The sequence below is a fragment of the Lampris incognitus genome, chromosome 5 (assembly GCF_029633865.1).
Source record: "Lampris incognitus isolate fLamInc1 chromosome 5, fLamInc1.hap2, whole genome shotgun sequence".
Taxonomy (NCBI): Eukaryota; Metazoa; Chordata; class Actinopteri; order Lampriformes; family Lampridae; genus Lampris; species Lampris incognitus.
Window position 1 is genome coordinate 9,470,222 of NC_079215.1, and position 18,507 is coordinate 9,488,728.

General features: G+C 46.9%; 1 protein-coding gene across 2 annotated transcripts in view; it reads right to left on the reverse strand.

The window, feature by feature from the left end:
* Positions 1-13,483, reverse strand: part of LOC130112833 (lysozyme g-like) — a 48,409-nt gene extending 34,926 nt beyond the window's left edge. Inside the window, exons 1-5 of one of the 2 annotated variants that reach the window (XM_056280339.1) lie at positions 13,275-13,483; positions 11,781-11,858; positions 9,199-9,401; positions 8,970-9,105; positions 8,249-8,642 (exon numbers count right to left, since the gene is read on the reverse strand). In XM_056280339.1, coding sequence (XP_056136314.1) covers positions 8,503-8,642; positions 8,970-9,105; positions 9,199-9,401; positions 11,781-11,858; positions 13,275-13,278 — 561 coding nt within the window. In that variant the 5' untranslated portion in view covers positions 13,279-13,483 and the 3' untranslated portion in view covers positions 8,249-8,502. Of the gene's footprint in view, positions 1-8,248; positions 8,643-8,969; positions 9,106-9,198; positions 9,402-11,780; positions 11,859-13,274 lie in introns of those variants that run through there. The other variant, XM_056280340.1, reaches the window with a different exon arrangement.
* Positions 13,484-18,507: the final 5,024 nt, after the last annotated feature.

The following is an 18,507-nucleotide window of genomic DNA, read 5'->3' on the forward strand; positions in this document are numbered from 1 at the left end:
GTCGAGCGGATTCATCCAGCAACAACAGCACAGCTGATACTGCTGAATCGGGAGAACCCATTCAGAAGAAAAAGAAAATTGAGACGGTAAAGCATCGTCAGTTTGGTCAACAATATGTAATTTGGATGTACTGCCACAACTACAGAGCCGCCGTAGCCAATGTGTTTCCTCTGTGGCGACATGCATTTAAAATAATAGCATGAAACCGTCCCATTTACATCACCACCTCAGTATTAAGCATCTCTCCTGTGTGGGTAAACCCGCTGAGTTTTTCCATCAAAAGCTGGCTAAATTTAAGAGAAGCCAAGAAAAACTAAAGAAAGCGACATCGGTCTCAACCAAGGCTTTGGAGGCATCATATGCTGCGTCGCTACTCGTGGCTAAATCAAAAAAGCCATTTACCACAGCCGAAAGGCTAATCTTGCCTGCTGCTGTCATTCTCGCAGAAACAATGATCGATAAGAAAGCAGCTGATGTCCTGAAGAAAGTGCCGTTGTCAAATAATACTGTGTGCCATCGGATGACGACATGGGAATCGACATTATTGACCAAGTGGTGGAGAAATTGAAAGAGTCGGATACGTTCGCTTTGCAGTTAGATGAATCAATGTAATGAGAGTGGGAAAGCGCAGCTGATTGCATTTTTGCGTTACAAAGACACATTGGAGATAAACGAGCACACTCTTCAAGAAACTCATGCGGAGAACTACCGTACAGGATGCTTTTAATGTTATTGACAATTTTTCTCTCAACACAAGCTGCATCGGAAATCCTGCGCTCGTGTGCACGGATGGCGCAGCAGCAATGACCGGCAGAGTGAATGGTTTAATGGCCCACATCAAAAAGGTAAACCTTAATGTTATATGGGGACACTGCATGATTCACCGAGAAGCATTAGCTAGCAAGAGAATGAGTTAAACAATGTTTAACTCATTCTCTTGCTAGAGTTAGACAATGTTTTGAATGATCCAGAGTTAAACGATGTTTTGAATGATGCCGTAAAAGTGATCAACTTCATACAGTCCAGGCCTTTGAATCATACTGTTTCAGTCACTTTGTCAAGACGGTGGGTCAGAACATGAACAGCTACTGCTTCACACCAATGTCCGGTGGTTATCCCGAGGGAAGACGTTGCAGCGGCTGTTCAAGCTATGCAATGAAGTGAGGGATTTCTGTCGGAGCACACGCACCCCCCTTGTGGCTATGTTTGACAACACTGACTGGCTAGCTCGGCTGGGATACCTCTCCGATATTTTCAGCAAACTCAACCAGCTGAATCTCTCTCCTCAAGGTAAAGACACACATGTTCTTAACTTGTATGACAAAGTATGTGGATTCATGGAGAAGATCAACCTCTGGCAGAGCAAATGTGAAGATGGGGATACAAGTTGTTTCCTGCAGCTGGACACATACATTGCCACTGGTGAATGTGACAGAGCTACAATTGTGAAAATAGTATACACACATTTATCCAAGCTCAATAATGTGTTCAACTCCTACTTCCCTGATACTGTCAACAAGTCTTCCAAACTGGACTGGATGCGTAATCCATTTGTGACAGACATTAACAGCATCATTCCCGACAGACTGCAAGAAAACCTCATAGATGTGTCCTCAGATAGGAGCATGAAGATGAGGTACTCAAGCACACCACTGATACAGTTTTGGTGTGTTGTGGAGAAGGAGTATCATGAATTGGGGAAACATGCCCTGAATGAACTGTTGCCCATTGGATCCACATACCTTTGGTGAGGTGACATTCTCCGCCATGACCCGCATCAAAACTAAACACAGGAACAGGCTCAGCTTGGAGAATAATCAGGTCACAGCGGTGCAACAATCTCCCCCAGACTCACAAAACTGATGAGTCAGAAACAGGCTCAAGTGTCGCATTGAGTATCACATTAATTGGTGAGTTTGAGTCTTACTTTTTTTAAAGTCTAAAAACAATGGCTATTATAAGTAATGTTAGTTATGATTGAATATGATTAAAGTGTCGCATTAATTGGGGAGATTGAGTCTTATTTTTTTATAAAAAGGTATAACTACATTAATGATATATAGACTAAATAAAATACTGTATATGTATAAATTATATACATTAACGATATATCCTGGTGATCACCACAATTGATTGTGTAATAGGGAGTATTTTAGGTTGGTGTGAAATGCTTTGGGGGTACAGTACTCAAAAAAGGTTGGGAACCACTGGTATAGCACATCCAAGCCATGTATAACCGTTGACAGAAATCAGTCAAATGTAAACAACAGCCCCAATACAGAACTGACACTGCACTGGCTAAACCTTGAAACAGGTAGGCCTAATAGTTCTCAAGTGTCTCTGATATTATTGCTCATTATCATCCACTAGTAGCCTACTGAATGTTGCAAAATATGTTAATACTGGTACTGATAACCAATTTATCCACCACAACAGTAGAGTAGTGGATAAAAACTAAACTCTCTGGAATAAATTCTTTGGGTTGAAATCTACATGTATGTAGCAGAGGCCCCTGCTCAGTGCCTGCGACTGTATTATGACCGCTGGTGGGAAACACGTTATTACCATAGCCTCTGCTCCTGATGTGGTGTTAAACCACCTACTCTGACTACTGGTATGCAATGATAAAAAAAATTCTGGTTCTCTGAAACTGGGATTGAAATGATGGAAAATCTGTCATTTCTGGAACCCAAAGTACTGGTGCTGAATGATGTAAAACACATAAAGTGCCTCTCAAAATTATTTAGACAGTGGTGTGGCCTTAAAAGGCCAAACCCCTTTCTCAATGGCTTCAATATGTTGTCTAAATTTCTAATCTAATAAATTCTTGTTTCCTCTAAGTTGGGGTCAAAGTCTAGTAATAGAAATTAACAGAGTGATCCATTCATGGTACATTACACCCACAAAACAGGGTAAGCTGTGAGCCTCATTTTGCCATTTGACCAATTCATAAGGTGACAGACACAATAGTCATGTTAAAATCTTATTTAACAGTAGTCAAAATTGAGGCGACTTTCGGTCAGTTATCTCATTAAGCTGGTCACATGACATAACAAGGCTCATAGCTTATCCTATTATATAGAGGGCTTCAATTGTCCTCCTGATTTCTACTACAGCACTTGATCTGTGACCTCCCACTTACAGGAACATGAATTTATTAGATTAAAGAATATAGACAATAGTTTGTCACTATTCAGAAGGGTTTTGAGCTTTTCTGAGGCTGTCATTGGAAGTTTGAATAGATTTTGAATAGCACTCGCATGGAGCTGCCTACCAGTTGGTAGGCAATATGGTGCCCGTGTTGCCAGTTGGCCAGACTCTTCTCTATAGCCTACACGGCGCTGGGTTTGTCGATTTGAGATTTGTCACCCTCTTGTTTTTTTATCAATGCATCTGTAGCCCCTTTTACCCCGTAACTATAGACAGCAGGGCCCTAGGTTCTCTCACTATAAGCCAATTTACATTAATTTTAGTTTGGGTTCCCTAATTATACCAATTCCCATGACATGAATAACCTGAACAAACAAACAAGACAAAGTTACAACTCGAAATATTTAGTTATTGTACAAAAAATAAAATAAAATTGGAAAACAAAATAAATAGTGCACTTCCACTATATCAGGCTCGATACAGTTCAAATACAAAATTAATATATGTACCTTTTTCAATATTCCAAATCAAGCAAATTAAACATGCGTGAATGAGAGGGAGGACAGTGGAAGGAGTGGAGGTGACGAAGGCATATGAGTTTAAATACTTCGGGTCAACTGTCCAAAATAACGGGGAGTGCAGTAGAGAGGTGAAGAAGAGAGTGCAGGCAGGGTGGAGTGGGTGGAGAAGAGTGTCAGGAGTGATTTGCGACAGAAGGGTACCAGCAAGAGTTAAAGGGAAGGTTTACAACATGGTAGTGAGACCAGCTATGTTATATGGTTTGGAGACGGTGGCACTGATGAAAAGACAGGAGGTGGAGCTGGAGGAGGCAGAGATGAAGATGCTAAGATTCTCACTGGGAGTGATGAAGAAGGACAGGATTAGGAACGAGTATATTAAAGGGACAGCTCAGGTTGGACAGTTTGAGGACAAAGCAAGAGAGACAAGATTGAGATGGTTTGGACATGTGTGGAGGAGAGATGCTGGGTATATTGGGAGAAGGATGCTGAATATGGAGCTGCCAGGGATGAGGAGGAGCTGCCAAAAAGGAGGTTTATGGATGTGGTGAGGGAAGACATGCAGGTGGCTGGTGTGACAGAGGAAGACGCAGAAGACAGGAAGAGATGGAAACGGATGATCCGCTGTGGCGCCCCCTAACGGGAGCAGCCGAAAGTAGTAGTAGTTGTAGTAGTAAACACATTAAACATTAAGTAAACTAAAGCCGGCATCTACCAAACTAACAAAGAGGTCCTCAAAAACGCACACTCGCTGCAGGCCCAGTTTCACGTGTCCAGCCGATGTTATCTTTACTCTTGCGAGCTAAACGGACAAGCGTACTCACTCAGTCCAGGAGGCAAGATGGCGGTTCCGGAATGTTCCTACAGTGACAGGAAATGGCGGTGCGAGACGAAAGGCTTGCTGCTGGTGACTTGTTCCCACGTGAGACCGCCACGTAGCCAGAGGAGGTTTGAGCAAACCCCGGAGGCTCAGACCGCTACCTGGTATGTCTGGTCCCCTGCGAGTCTTCCTTTAGTAGCCGCGTATGCTCACTGAACTAGCCAGCAAGGCTACTGCATCAGCTAGCTTAGCCAACTAGCCGGCTAACGACAGTCACGGTAAACTGGAGAATGACGCAGCAACATTTACCCGACGTTCACGTCACATCCACCAGTACCACACTTGTAGCTTACACCTTCGAGTAAGGTGCGATTAAACTTGTAAACCATAAGACTGACGTTTGCTACGTTTCCCAACTATCTCCTCTTCACAAGCCTTCCACCTACCGTCTCACCCCTTCCCTCTTCTTCTTCTTCTTCTTCTTCTTCCTTCCTCTTCACTAGCCCGGAATCTACCCTCTCACCCCTTCCCTCTTCTTCTTCTTCCCTCCTCTTCACTAGCCCGGAATCTACCGTCTCACCCCTTCCCTCTTCTTCTTCTTCTTCTTCTTCCTTCCTCTTCACTAGCCCGGAATCTACCGTCTCACCCCTTCCCTCTTCTTCTTCTTCCCACCTCTTCACTAGCCCGGAATCTACCGTCTCACCCCTTTCCTCTTCTTCTTCTTCTCTCCTCTTCACTAGCCCGGAATCTACCGTCTCGCCCCTTCCCTCTTCTTCTTCTTCCCTCCTCTTCTCTAGCCCGGAATCTACCGTCTCGCCCCTTCCCTCTTCTTCTTCTTCTTCCCTCCTCTTCACTAGCCCGGAATCTACCGTCTCGCCCCTTCCCTCTTCTTCTTCTTCCCTCCTCTTCACTAGCCCGGAATCTACCGTCTCGCCCCTTCCCTCTTCTTCTTCTTCCCTCCTCTTCACTAGCCCGGAATCTACCGTCTCACCCCTTCCCTCTTCTTCTTCTTCCTTCCTCTTCACTAGCCCGGAATCTACCGTCTCACCCCTTCCCTCTTCTTCTTCTTCCCACCTCTTCACTAGCCCGGAATCTACCGTCTCACCCCTTTCCTCTTCTTCTTCTTCTCTCCTCTTCACTAGCCCGGAATCTACCGTCTCGCCCCTTCCCTCTTCTTCTTCTTCCCTCCTCTTCACTAGCCCGGAATCTACCGTCTCGCCCCTTCCCTCTTCTTCTTCTTCTTCCCTCCTCTTCACTAGCCCGGAATCTACCGTCTCGCCCCTTCCCTCTTCTTCTTCTTCCCTCCCTTCACTAGCCCGGAATCTACCGTCTCGCCCCTTCCCTCTTCTTCTTCTTCTTCTTCCCTCCTCTTCACTAGCCCGGAATCTACCGTCTCACCCCTTCCCTCTTCTTCTTCCCTCCTCTTCACTAGCCCGGAATCTACCGTCTCGCCCCTTCCCTCTTCTTCTTCTTCCTTCCTCTTCACTAGCCCGGAATCTACCGTCTCGCCCCTTCCCTCTTCTTCTTCTTCCCTCCTCTTCACTAGCCCGGAATCTACCGTCTCACCCCTTCCCTCTTCTTCTTCTTCTTCCCTCCTCTTGACCTCTTCACAACCGCTTGCCCCTCCCTTCACCGTGACCCCTCCCCCTTACTCCTGATTGGCCTTACGTACAACAGGTAAGTATATAATCATTTATACATATTTGAAATACCATTGAACATTTCAACATATTTTAATCATATTTCAATATAGTACAACTGTACCAAAATAATAACTTTATGAAACCAAAACAATAACCGGGTTACACACCTGTGCCGTCTTTTGCGCTTAGTAACGTTGTAACGTATTCTCACGAAACGGTTCGTGTGATATCGCACGAAAAGTTATGCACAAATTTTCGTGGTACGAATGTCCCGCGACACGAGCGATTCAGAGCGCCTGCGCAATCCTCCGCTCCCCTCCAGCAAAGGTTAGGCCCTAATAATTCCCAATGAAGTGTCCTGGCATTAGTCGTGGGCTCAGGGACGATGTGGGACATAACATTACTGTCTTTTTGGTATCCAGGGTGTTTTATGCTCTACAAATGTGGCAGAAACACCTACAGCAACATGTCCACTGAAATGTTGCAGGCTACATATGGAAGGCTGAATTGACTGTATATTAGCTACATGCATGAACTGGTGGGTTAGTGTTGCATTTTCCAGTCAGAATGAAAGAACCGTCGCCATTTTTGTTTTGTTTTTCACGACAGCCAGCGCCCAGGTCACGTGATCACAGCCTGGCCCACGACTACGTGGGTCACATGTGAATGTGAGCGCATTAGTTTTCGTACGTTTTGCTACGACCAGGGAACGAGAACAGCCAGAATATTGATAGCCCCTCATCTTCTAATGTCAACACATGTCCCCCCTTCTAAATACTGCAGAATAAACCAGCCTGCGAGGTACGAGTCCGTCACTCTAATTCACGGTTAGGCTAAGGGCTCTAGTTGTCTCATTTAACTCCCAATACCGTAAGCAAAGGCAAATGTTCTGCTATCTCCCCCTAACGATCTCTCCCACTCAGGCGCCATTTTCTCTGGGTCCGACACCAAGGTGTTGACTTGGGGCTGGGTTAGCATGCTAAGCGAGGAGTCACGTTGTTCAGCCACTACTGTGAATCTCGTCCGTAGTGTAACCGGTTATGTTCTTGCCCGGTGCGGGATTCGATACGAGGTGTACTGCACCACAAGGCGACATCACTACCCGCTCGGCTGAAGGGTCAGACCCGTTAGCTAGGGACTAACGTGCCTTATTAGTAGTTTACAGTCGTCACCCTCTCCCGGAAGCGCGCCCTCGCGCTGTGTTTTCCCGCGCCCCGAAGAGACTCCTGAGGATCAGCACACTTCCGGATCCCACCGCTGCCACCAATGTAACCGGTTATTTTCTTGCCCGGTGCGGGATTCGATACGGGGTGTACTGCACCACAAGGCGGCGTCACTGACCGCTCGGCTAAAGGGTCAGACCCGTTAGACAGGGGCTAACGTGTCTTATTAGTAGTTTACAGTAGTTTTGCTCCGTGACGGAAAAAGAAAACCGGGCGGAATCCCGCCAAATTTATGTTGCCCCCTTGACAGATGTGACAGGAATCCGTTTTTGGTTTGCCAACTTCATTGCCCCCGGGGCTCTGACTCTTCTGGACACTCGATCGTGCAACACGTGGGGGGGGGCGGGAGAGTGAGAGCCTGTGTGTTAAAGGACCAGTGCACCTTGTGGAGGTGATCAGCAGTAGTCAGACCTTCAGAGCCACCACCAGACGAAATATCAACTGGAATTTGACACCTTTTATTGTTAGTTGACGGCTTTGAAGTGCTACGCTTTGGATGAGGTGTGGTCACAGTTTTGATAACATCAGATGTTTGGTTCTGTAGACAATTAGGTGCCTCGTTGCACATTTCACCCCACATGGGTTCTAGTTGTGTTGCAGCAGAGGAACATGTTTTCCTCTGTTGGACTAGCTTCACTCAGGGCATGACGCGTTACTTTTGTCTCAGATCAATTCATTTGGTGATTATCTCTCAGGATGTAAAGAAATTGGCTCCGATTACCAAAATGGTAAAAAAACCAAAATTCTAAAAACCAATCGCCTACCCTATCTTAATCAGTTCCAATCTAGTGAGATCAAACACCAAAGTTTGCCAGTTTACACCACAGTGATCGACACTCGTCACATTCAGATTTGATAGCCAAGTAAAAAGCAGCACATATGCTGGAGTCCATCCATGCTTTTGAACAATGTTTTATTTTGCTTTACCATCAAGAAAACATATCAAATATTCTGAAGTTGACACTTACTCATTGCATTCATTCAAATGTTGCACAACCTACACCTAACCTAGTCTAGATAGAAATAAAGTCTTAGTAGGTCCGAATGTGTAGAACATCGTTAGTAATCAGTGTAAATTAAACAAGGTTTTTTCACTTCTAGTAGGCACGCTCATGAATGTGGTAATCATGGAGAATTTCTGGGTCCTTTTAGTTGTACCCATGCTGTTTGAAGTACTGGGCCCTGGCTACGACATCATTGGCGTAATCTCCTCCGGTGGTTTGAGCGTCCACGTCGTTATACGAGGAGGAAACGCGCCCAGCCCCCGCGTTGTAGGCCGCCAAGGCACCTGAAGCCAGGAGAATAATAATAATAGTAAGACATTTTACTAACAACAATTCTCAATACTTCATAAAACCTACTCCATATTGACCATTAACCAGTACCAAAAACTGCTTTTGTTGTTTTTGTTTTGTTTTTCCATTTCAGTCATTGTTCTAAAACCACTCTTTATAGGATTATCCAAATTTGCTTAAACAGGTGAACATTGTGTCGCACAAATCCTTCATGGCTTTATGGAGCTCGGAAGAATTAGAAAATGTTCAATCGATTACCACAGAAAATATAACTGCTTTTTACGAGGAACCAGAAAAGACGGGATAACTGAAATTAGCACCTTTAAGTCTCTGATCTTTGTTCCAGTCAGAACCTCTCCCAACTTCGTTGTAGGAGTCTTTAAAAACCTTAATGCCTTGGTTGATATGTTCCTCACTGTCCCATCCACCAGTGGGGTTGTGCCAGCGCTTGTCAACCTAAGGACCACAGAATAAATGAATATTGTCAAGATTGATACCCGGCATCATTTAATTTGTAGACTTGGGACCCCCACACACTCTGGTGCCTACCTGCATGAGTCCAAAGGCATTTCCATTGTCCCCCCAGCCGTTATGCAGTCCTGCCCCTCGACCTCCACGGGTTTCTCTGGAGATGATGCCAGCCACCACAGAGGGCTCCACTCCATTCCTTCTAGCAGCACTCACAATCTTATCTTTGTAGTTGTTTATGTGAGGCAGATCACTCGCAGCCATTTCACGAGATGCTGCAACTCCTACATTGGAGAGGAAAAATAGGTCAGTTTGGTTCTTGCTCTGTGGAATGGCCGGTTTACTGTTGCTGGTTGCAAATGAATGGTAAACGGTGTCTGCATCCAGGTCGAGATTCCTTTTGCAACAGAAAAAGAAAAAAGCCAGACAGACAAAGGTAGCTGTTCAGTCTGAAAAGAATTCCAGAGCATTTTCTGACCACACTTGAACATATATCTGGTCGTAATGAAACTTTACGGTGACACAGTCAACTGTTAAAAAAGAAACTGCCTTCTTGAAATGGATTGAGGCCAACTAGCAAGATCGTCTCCAGAGGTCTTCAGGATAACACCACCAGTGATGCGATGCCGGGCAACTTTCTTTTATCAAAGTTGATATACTGACAGAATGGAGCTACATTTTTTTCTGTTATTGTTTATTTTGTTTATATGGGGTCATTTTATGCGGTTGATAAGGGGGTTGTTACATTGCTTTGATTAAAATAATTGATACAAATTTTGATGCAAGATGACCCGAGCAGTACAAAAACCCTCTTTTCAAGGCAGGCGTTCTGAAAGTGAATGATTTAGAAATGCTCTGTGAGTGAATATATATATATAAAACTAAAGTTAGCACAAAAAGTAAGGAAATGTGTGTTTGGTAGATTATTTCTTTGTTGTAACAATGCTTCTTGACAATAAATCTTATATCAGGCACCTGATTGTCAGCACCTGGGGTACCAGAAGCTCACAACACAAGAGTCAATAGCAACAGCAAAATAACCTGTTTGGCATTGGCAGAGAAGATGTGGCAAATTTTTCATGGGTGCAACCCACGTACTCAGCTCTGCTGCTCATCCCACAAATGCATGTTCCTTACAAATGTGGCCCCATTTAAAAGGGGAATAAACAGGCTTTCCAGCGGTATAAGATTTATTGCCAAGAAGCATTGGTACAACAAAGAAATAATCTACCAAACACACATTTCCTTATTGTTTGTGCTAAGTATATATATATATATATATATATATATATATGTATATGTGATAGGCTCCAGCATCCCCGCGACCCTGAGAGCAGGATTGTTGTACACTCGTATTTCTACTTGAGTTTAACTTCAAATAGAGAGGCAGGAGCTGGAGGAGTATTTTATGTGGTCAGACGTATTCTTGTCGGAAGCCCGGAATCCGCATAACCACAACACACAAGGTGCACGAGGGAAGCGTGACGGTAACGCAGAAGGGACAAACCTAGATGGCCAATACGTAACAAGGATAAGCGGCTTGGATAATGGAATGGTTGGCCCTCGCCCCCCCCCCTTTTTTTCTCCCCAATTGAATCCGGCGAATTACCCCGCTGTTCCCAGCCGGCCCGGTCGCTGCGCCACCGCCTCTGCCGATCCGGGGAGGCCTGTAGACCAACTACCACATGCCTCCTCTGATACATGTGGAGTCACCAGCCGTTGCTTTTCACCTGACGGTGAGGAGTGTCGCCAGGGGCACGTAGCACCTGGGAGGATCCCCCTTTCCCCCCGAACGGGCAGCCCGACAGACCAGAGGAGGCGCTAGTGCAGCGACCAGGACACATACCCACATCCGGATTCCCACCCACAGAGACGGCCAATTGTGTCTGCAGGGACGCCCGACCAAGCCGAAGGTAACACGGGGATTCGAACCGGCGATCCCCGTGTTGGTAGGCAACGGACTAGACCGCTACGCCACCCGGACGCCTCGAGAAAGACATTTCTATTTCAGCATGACGCAAGAAAGGACGGCCTAGTTGTCAACATATAAAAGCAAAGGTGTTGAAATTTCTAACTATACATTTGAATTTCATAGTTTTGTTCCCATCCAGCTTACTGGTTACGGTATTATTTTACTCATCGGCTTCATTCTGGATATCCTGGACCCAAGACCAGATCAGACCAGACTCAGCTTTACAGCGGCGTCTTACGGTGCCACAGAACACCAGCCTCACACCTGTCACCACCACGACAATGACGCCACCAGCACCACCCTGGCATCTCAGTTAGACTGAGTACGTGGTTCCCCGTGACCTGCCACCTCCCCGTTGCCCTGGCTGCTGGGTAGTTTATCTGGGAACTATGGTGAAGTATATGCTGGTCCTTCCTGCAAGCTGAACAGAAAGTAGTACAGCTCGCTCAGCAGTGTGACTCACCGGTCACCTCCAAATATGTGGTTTGGCTAATCGGGCTGAACCGGACCTGGTGAAACAGGCTGCTGTAAAGCTGAGTCCAGCCAATCTCCCAAAGGAAGCTAGTGAGTAAAATAGCATGACTGATGTGCACGATATAGGGAAAAAGAAAATCAAACACGCCCAAGGTTGTAAAAAAAAAAACCCCAAAAAACAAACAAACCCATGGTTATGCGTTATGACGTCACTTACCACGGGAACTTCTTCTGTCAGCCGTTGACGTCACCGACGACGCACCAGTTGTGTAGACGTTGCTTACGTTTCCGTACTCTGAAACAGCACATGGTCACTGACACACTGGCTACTAAGATCTGAGCTATACACAAAACACCCAAACACAGTTAAGTTCTCGTTCAACCTCGTTAGAATTAAGTTATCAGTCTGTTTCATCCTTCCCTTTATTAGATTCCTCTAATAGCGTTAGCAACAATAGCGTCATAAATAATAGCATACAAATAAATAGCCATAACAGCAACATAGAGAGCAAAATTGCAAGTATCTGCTACAACAACTTGTTGTACTTTCGGCTGCTGCCGTTAGGGGGCGCCACAGCGGATCATCCGTTTCCATCTCTTCCTGTCCTCTGTCACACCAGCCACCTGCATGTCTTCCCTCACCACATCCATAAACCTCCTCTTTGGCCTTCCTCTTCTCCTCTTCCCTGGCAGCTCCATATTCAGCATCCTTCTCCCAATATACCCAGCATCTCTCCTCCACACATGTCCAAGCCATCTCAATCTTGCCTCTCTTGCTTTGTCTCCAAACCGTCCAACCTGAGCTGTCCCTCTAATATACTCGTTCCTAATCCTGTCCTTCTTCGTTACTCCCAATGAAAATCTTATCATCTTCCTCTCTGCCACCTCCAGCTCCGCCTCCTGTCTTTTCATCAGTGCCACTGTCTCCAAACCATATAACATAGCTGGTCTCACTACCATCTTGTAAACCTTCCCTTTAACTCTTGCTGGTACCCTTCTGTCGCAAATCACTCCTGACACTCTTCTCCACCCACTCCACCCTGCCTGCACTCTCTTCTTCACCTCTCTTCCGCACTCCCTTTTTACTTTTGGACAGTTGACCCCAAGTATTTAAACTCATCCACCTTCGTCACCTCTACTCCTTGCATCCCCACCATCCCACTGTCATCCCTCTCATTCACGTATAGGTATTCCGTCTTGCTCCTACTGACTTTCATCCCTCTTCTCTCCAGTGCATACCTCCACCTCTCCAGGCTCTCCTCCACCTGCACCCTACTCTCACTACACATCACAGTGTCATCCGCGAACATCATAGTCCATGGAGACTCCTGCCTGATCTTGTCCGTCAACCTGTCCGTCACCATTGCAAACAAGAAAGGGCTCAGAGCCGATCCTTGATGTATCCCACCTCCACCTTGAACCCATCTGTACTTACAACCAAACACCCCACTGTCACACTTCCCTCATACATACCCTGCACCAGTGGTGGATCTAGACTAGAGATTTTTTCCTGGGGTGGCAACAGGGGTGGCAAGACTGTGTCCCAGAGGTGGCAGCTGCCACCCCTGTTGCCACCCTGTAGATCCGCCCCTGCCCTGCACCACTCAAAATGTAAAAAAAAAAAATGCAAGTATGAAAACTTTTGTTTGTTTGTTTTTTTACAATTAGTAAGCGGAAAAAATAATTGTGACAAGTAAAAAAATAAACTTACCCATGTTTCTGCCCTGTAGCGGTTCTCGGGTGTTTGGCGTCTGCGTGATGTCTCTCCTCTCGCCTCCAACAGCAGCGTTTAAATATAGAACATTAACCCCGCCCAAATCGCACCACAACCAATCACACGTCGGGCTGGCATCTGGACGCACGAGCGATCGTCCAAGAAAGAAAATGAAAGGAGGTCTTATCAGTTCACTCGGATAACGTTGTATCCAGAAGAACTGAGCCGACCTTTTTTAGTCGGGCTGGTCATGACAACGGGAGGGAGAAACCACGTGACTTCACGGAAAGGCCGAGAGCCTCTCAGCCCCACCAGCTGCAGACGTGATGTGCAGCAGGAAGGCAGGTGGTTTCTCGGAAGGCTGGCAGAGAGAAAGTGAAGGCATGAAAAACACAAGATACCCTAGCAAGTACTTTTACAACACCGACATGGGGGGGGGGGGACGTCCCTGGACCCTGAGGGCCACGTCAGCGTCGTGGTTCGTCACGTTGCAGGACTGAAGAACCCTTCATGTCGTGGACGTGCAACTTCCACGTGGGCCGGGCGGTGCCGCCTCAAGAGGACAACACCACGACGCCATTTGAGTATCTAGACACAACCGGAAGAAGAGCTCTAGAGACAAGACGAACTTTTTGTGATTTTTATTTTATTTGTTTGATTTTTAAATGTTTTATTTTTTTTTTCTCCAAAAAATCCTGAGGTATTCACAATATAATGGCATTTATTCTGTTTGAAATGAGACTGGGGGAAATGAAATACAGCCTGGAAGAAAGAAAGAAAGAAAGAAAGAAACAGGGAAAGAATAAAGCTGTGAAGATCGACATAACTTGTCAAGACAACATGTCCAGGATGTGATAACATACAAAAAAGAGCCCGGTGACTTCAACAGCTGTGGTCTTGGGAGATTTGCCCCCCCTCCTCCCCCCCCCCTGCCCCGCCCTGAAAACGAGCAAAGTCATGCGATCTGGACAGAACTGCCTCTGGAGACCCTCCTGGAGCGGGCCCCATCAGATCCTGCCTGGCCCACGTTTGCTTTTCTGTCAAAGCCGAAGGTTCTCACCTCGCCACCGGGAAGGGCGAGTCGATAAGCCAACCAGTCCCCTTTGCAGGAAGAGTAAAAAAAAAAACACTTGAAACTTGAATCGCCGAGCCAGCTTCAGGACCGGAGCGGGGCAGTACTCTTAAGACCCAGCTTCAAGTCTGCAGACAATCTCGAGCCAACTCTTGAGTACTAGCAGAGCATTAAGTCAAATAAAAAATACTATAGTATGAATACCCAGCTTGAAATTATGAACAAACTTGTTTTTTTGTAGGCCGTGTGAACAGACTGTCTAGTGGTGATCAGAGTTGATGGATCGCAGCGGGGAAGCGTCCTGCACATCTGGCGTCACCGCACATCTGGCGGCGAAACCAGCGGCAGCGCGCCTCGTAAGTACTGCAGGACTACCTAAACCTCTTCCTCGCGTGTTGTATACCAGGTTTGTTAGTGTGAGAGCCGAACACAGTTTTGGCTTTCCTATACATCGGTTAAAAGCCAACGACAGACTATTCCACGAGCTCGTGTCTTCTTTGAGCCCCACCCCCACCCCCCGACCCCCACCCCTCCCCACAAAAAAAAGAAAACTTAAAAACATATAAATGACCAATAAATAAATATCTGGAAAAAAAATACACTGTTGAATAATTTTCTGAGTCACAGATCAATGATCAATAAGAGAACCTCTGCGACTTAACACAACAACAACAACAACAACAACAACATTCGCACATCTTTTGCCCGCCCCGACATCTTCCTCTCGTCCGGCCCCGGAGGGCCCCGGGGCAACAGAAACCGCCATCGCAAGTGCAACATGGATCGCGACAGTCTCAGCATTAGAAACGACAACACGACCAAACTACTGACTATTACAGCATCAGAGAAACCAAAACGTACAAGGTAAAACGTTAACAGCACACGAATTATGACCCCCAACTGGAAAGACGAGAGTAATCAATCGTAATAGGGTAGTGGGGGGGGGGGGCGGGACGCGGGGTCGCGGTTTCGGTTCAGCGGGTCCGTGAGGACGGGACCACCACGCGGCGGTGTCGGGTTGGAGGAAGGAAAACACAAGAGGCGGGTCGCCGCCCCCCACTTGGCCAGAAGAAGACGCACCTTCGCGAGGCAGAGAAGGACTCGTCCACCGCCCCCCTCAGGGACCGCCCCCTCAGGGACCGCCCCCCTCAGGGACCGCCCCCCACTTGGCCAGAAGAAGACGCACCTTCGCGAGGCAGAGAAGGACTCGTCCACCGCCCCCCTCAGGGACCGCCCCCTCTCAGGGACCGCCCCCCTCAGGGACCGCCCCCCTCAGGGACCGCCCCCCTCAGGGACCGCCCCCCTCAGGGACCGCCCCCCGCTTGTTTCTTTGTTCAATTTGGTGTCATATTTGCCCTGAATACAATAATAAAAGCAGTAATAATAGTAATAATAACAACAATAATTACTATCATTATGATAAAAATAATAATAATAATTAACAGACAAAAGGTAATATCACCAATAAAAGACTTTTGGTAGACAAAACATCGCACGCGCTCGTCTCAAACACGCAATACAAAACAAAACAAAAATCACGTTAAGGGAAGAAAAACAACAACAACAACAACAACAACGCTGTGTAACATAAAAACACAGTTTCTAATAAGGTAAAAAAACAAAACCACAGCTCGTCCTTTTCTTTGCTATCTCAACTCGACGAGGGCCCGGAGTAAAAACGTATATTGCAAAGTAGCGTGTTGAGAGAGAACGTAAAGGCAGACATGTGTCTCTTTTCCTAAGTACACAATAAACCCCAAAACATGTTCACAAAGAAAATAAACAAGAAAGAAAACTGTGTGTGTATGTGTGTGTGTACATATATATATATGTGTGTGTGTGTGTGTGTATATATATATATATATGTGTGTGTGTATATATATATATGTGTGTGTGTGTATATATATGTGTGTATATATGTGTGTGTGTGTATATATATATGTGTGTGTGTGTGTGTGTGTGTGTAAAAATCATAAATAAAGTTTTGTGCATTCCCACCCCGACCAGCCGTTGTGTAGACTCGATGGCAGTTACAGTGGTGACAATAACATGCAACTGACGTGGTTTACAGCATCGATGTAAATCCTACCAACTACACATCTGGATCAAGACCAGCCCAGCCTGTGACCCCCCCCCCTCCCCCACCCCCCCCCCCGGCCAAAATACAATCCTTACAATTGTGTCAGCTCATTCAAAACACGTCTCCTGCTCGCCGTCTCGCGACCGTTACTCTACGAACCGGCGCCAAACCCACCGGGGGGGCCGCTCCACGGAGGAGACGTCGTCGTGTTGTCACCCATGTCAGGTGTGTGTGTGTGTGTGTGTGTGTGTGTGTGCGTAAGCAAGCCGACATGGTTTGAATGACTGCATAGTGAAACGTGATATTTGGTTTACTTACAGATGGGCTTCGACACCTGCACACACGCTCCCTCGGTGCCAAGGCCCAGCACAGGTACCCACCCGGCGGCGCCCTGTAGGCCTGGCACCCGCCCAGCTCACATACACACCACGCCACTGCTGGGAGTAGCCGGCGGCGCTGTGTACAGTGGTAGGGTGACTCTATACAACTGGTCTGCGTATGAGTGTGTGTGTGGGGGGGTGGGGGTGTGTTGGGGTGGGGTGGTCAGGATTTGTATTTAGAGTTTTTCTTTCTATTCTAGATCTCCCTCTGTCACACGCAGACACACACAGACACACACACACACACACACACGAGAGGGAGGAGTCAAGTCTTCCTGGGCGAAGAGCACGCCTGGCCTGACCAGTTGGTTATCGTGAGGTGTAGTGTGGCACCATCACACCCATCAGGTGCTTCGAAACTTAAATACACAAAAAAAATAAAATAAAATAAAAAGGAACACTATCGAGTGTGTGCATGTGTGTTTGTTCAAAAAACATCAGCCGAACAACAAGGACTCGTGACAGAGGGAGAGTGTGGTAGCGACCAGCCGGGGGGGGGGTGGGTGGGGGGGGGACATACACAACGCTCACATTTTAACCGCGCACTTCCAAGCCGTGGCGGGTCGCACCGTTTGTTCCGCTGAGGACTTTTTGTCCTCGGTCCCGAACAAGACGGACAGGCTGGCGTCACTCTCAGCTAAGTATAAATCTTTATAAATCATAGCACCAGCAAGTCATGTGGGCTGGGGGACAAATACAACTGAGGTGTGCCAAAGACTGTAGCACCCCCCCCCCCCCGATGTGAGGCGGCGGAGGCTGCCGTTTGTGACTGCCAAAAACAGCCCTGGACCTACTAATGTGCAGAGAGTAATGAGTTAGCTAACGGAGATTACGAACAAGGCCCGGCTTCCTCTCTGTCCACCAGGGGAGTCTTGCCTGGTGGGTAGATGGGATAGCTAGCTAGCTAGCTAGCTAGCTAGCTGTGCATGCTTGGCCCCAGCTGAGCGCTCCAGAACCAGTCTCTCCCCCTGTACCGGACAGCATACACAGTCACTGTCTCCCACGGCCTCTCCCTCCCCCGTACCCTTTCCCCACTAGCTATAGAGATTTCATATATATATACACACACACACACACACGCACACACACGCACACACACAGTCATAGTAATCCGTTATAATGTCAATAACAACAGTCAAAACAATAACAATGCTCTTTTGTATATTTAGTTGTGGACACCTTTGGTGTGTACTGTCAAGGTTGTCAGGCGTTCAGGCAGCCTGCAGAAAGACAGACAGAGAGACGGACGGACGGACGGACGGACCGCCAACGGATAGGTAGGACCACTGTACATTGTTCTGATAGCTCCGTCGGGTCAGAGGTCGGCTCCGGCAGATCTGGACAGACAGACAGACAGACAGACGGGACACTCGCCCTTTAAGTCTAGCCTTACGCTGTGTGATGCAATAGTGCGACGTTGTCATAGTAACCACCGAGGCGCTTCATAACGTACAGAGTCACGAGTGAGGTGAAGGTGTGCGTGCTTTGCGTTTGTTTTGTCTTTTTGTGTGTGGGTTAGTTATTCCATGCTACCAACGTGTTGTGTTAATGACACCAGAGTCTCTTTGCGCTCCTCTAATAGATCCTCCGACACCCGACGTGCCTGTGCCATCTTTCAAACTTGCCTTTCTGTATTTGGTAACGTGTAGACATTGCATCACTTAACATATTTGGCTTAAAAGAAAACAAAAAATAAAG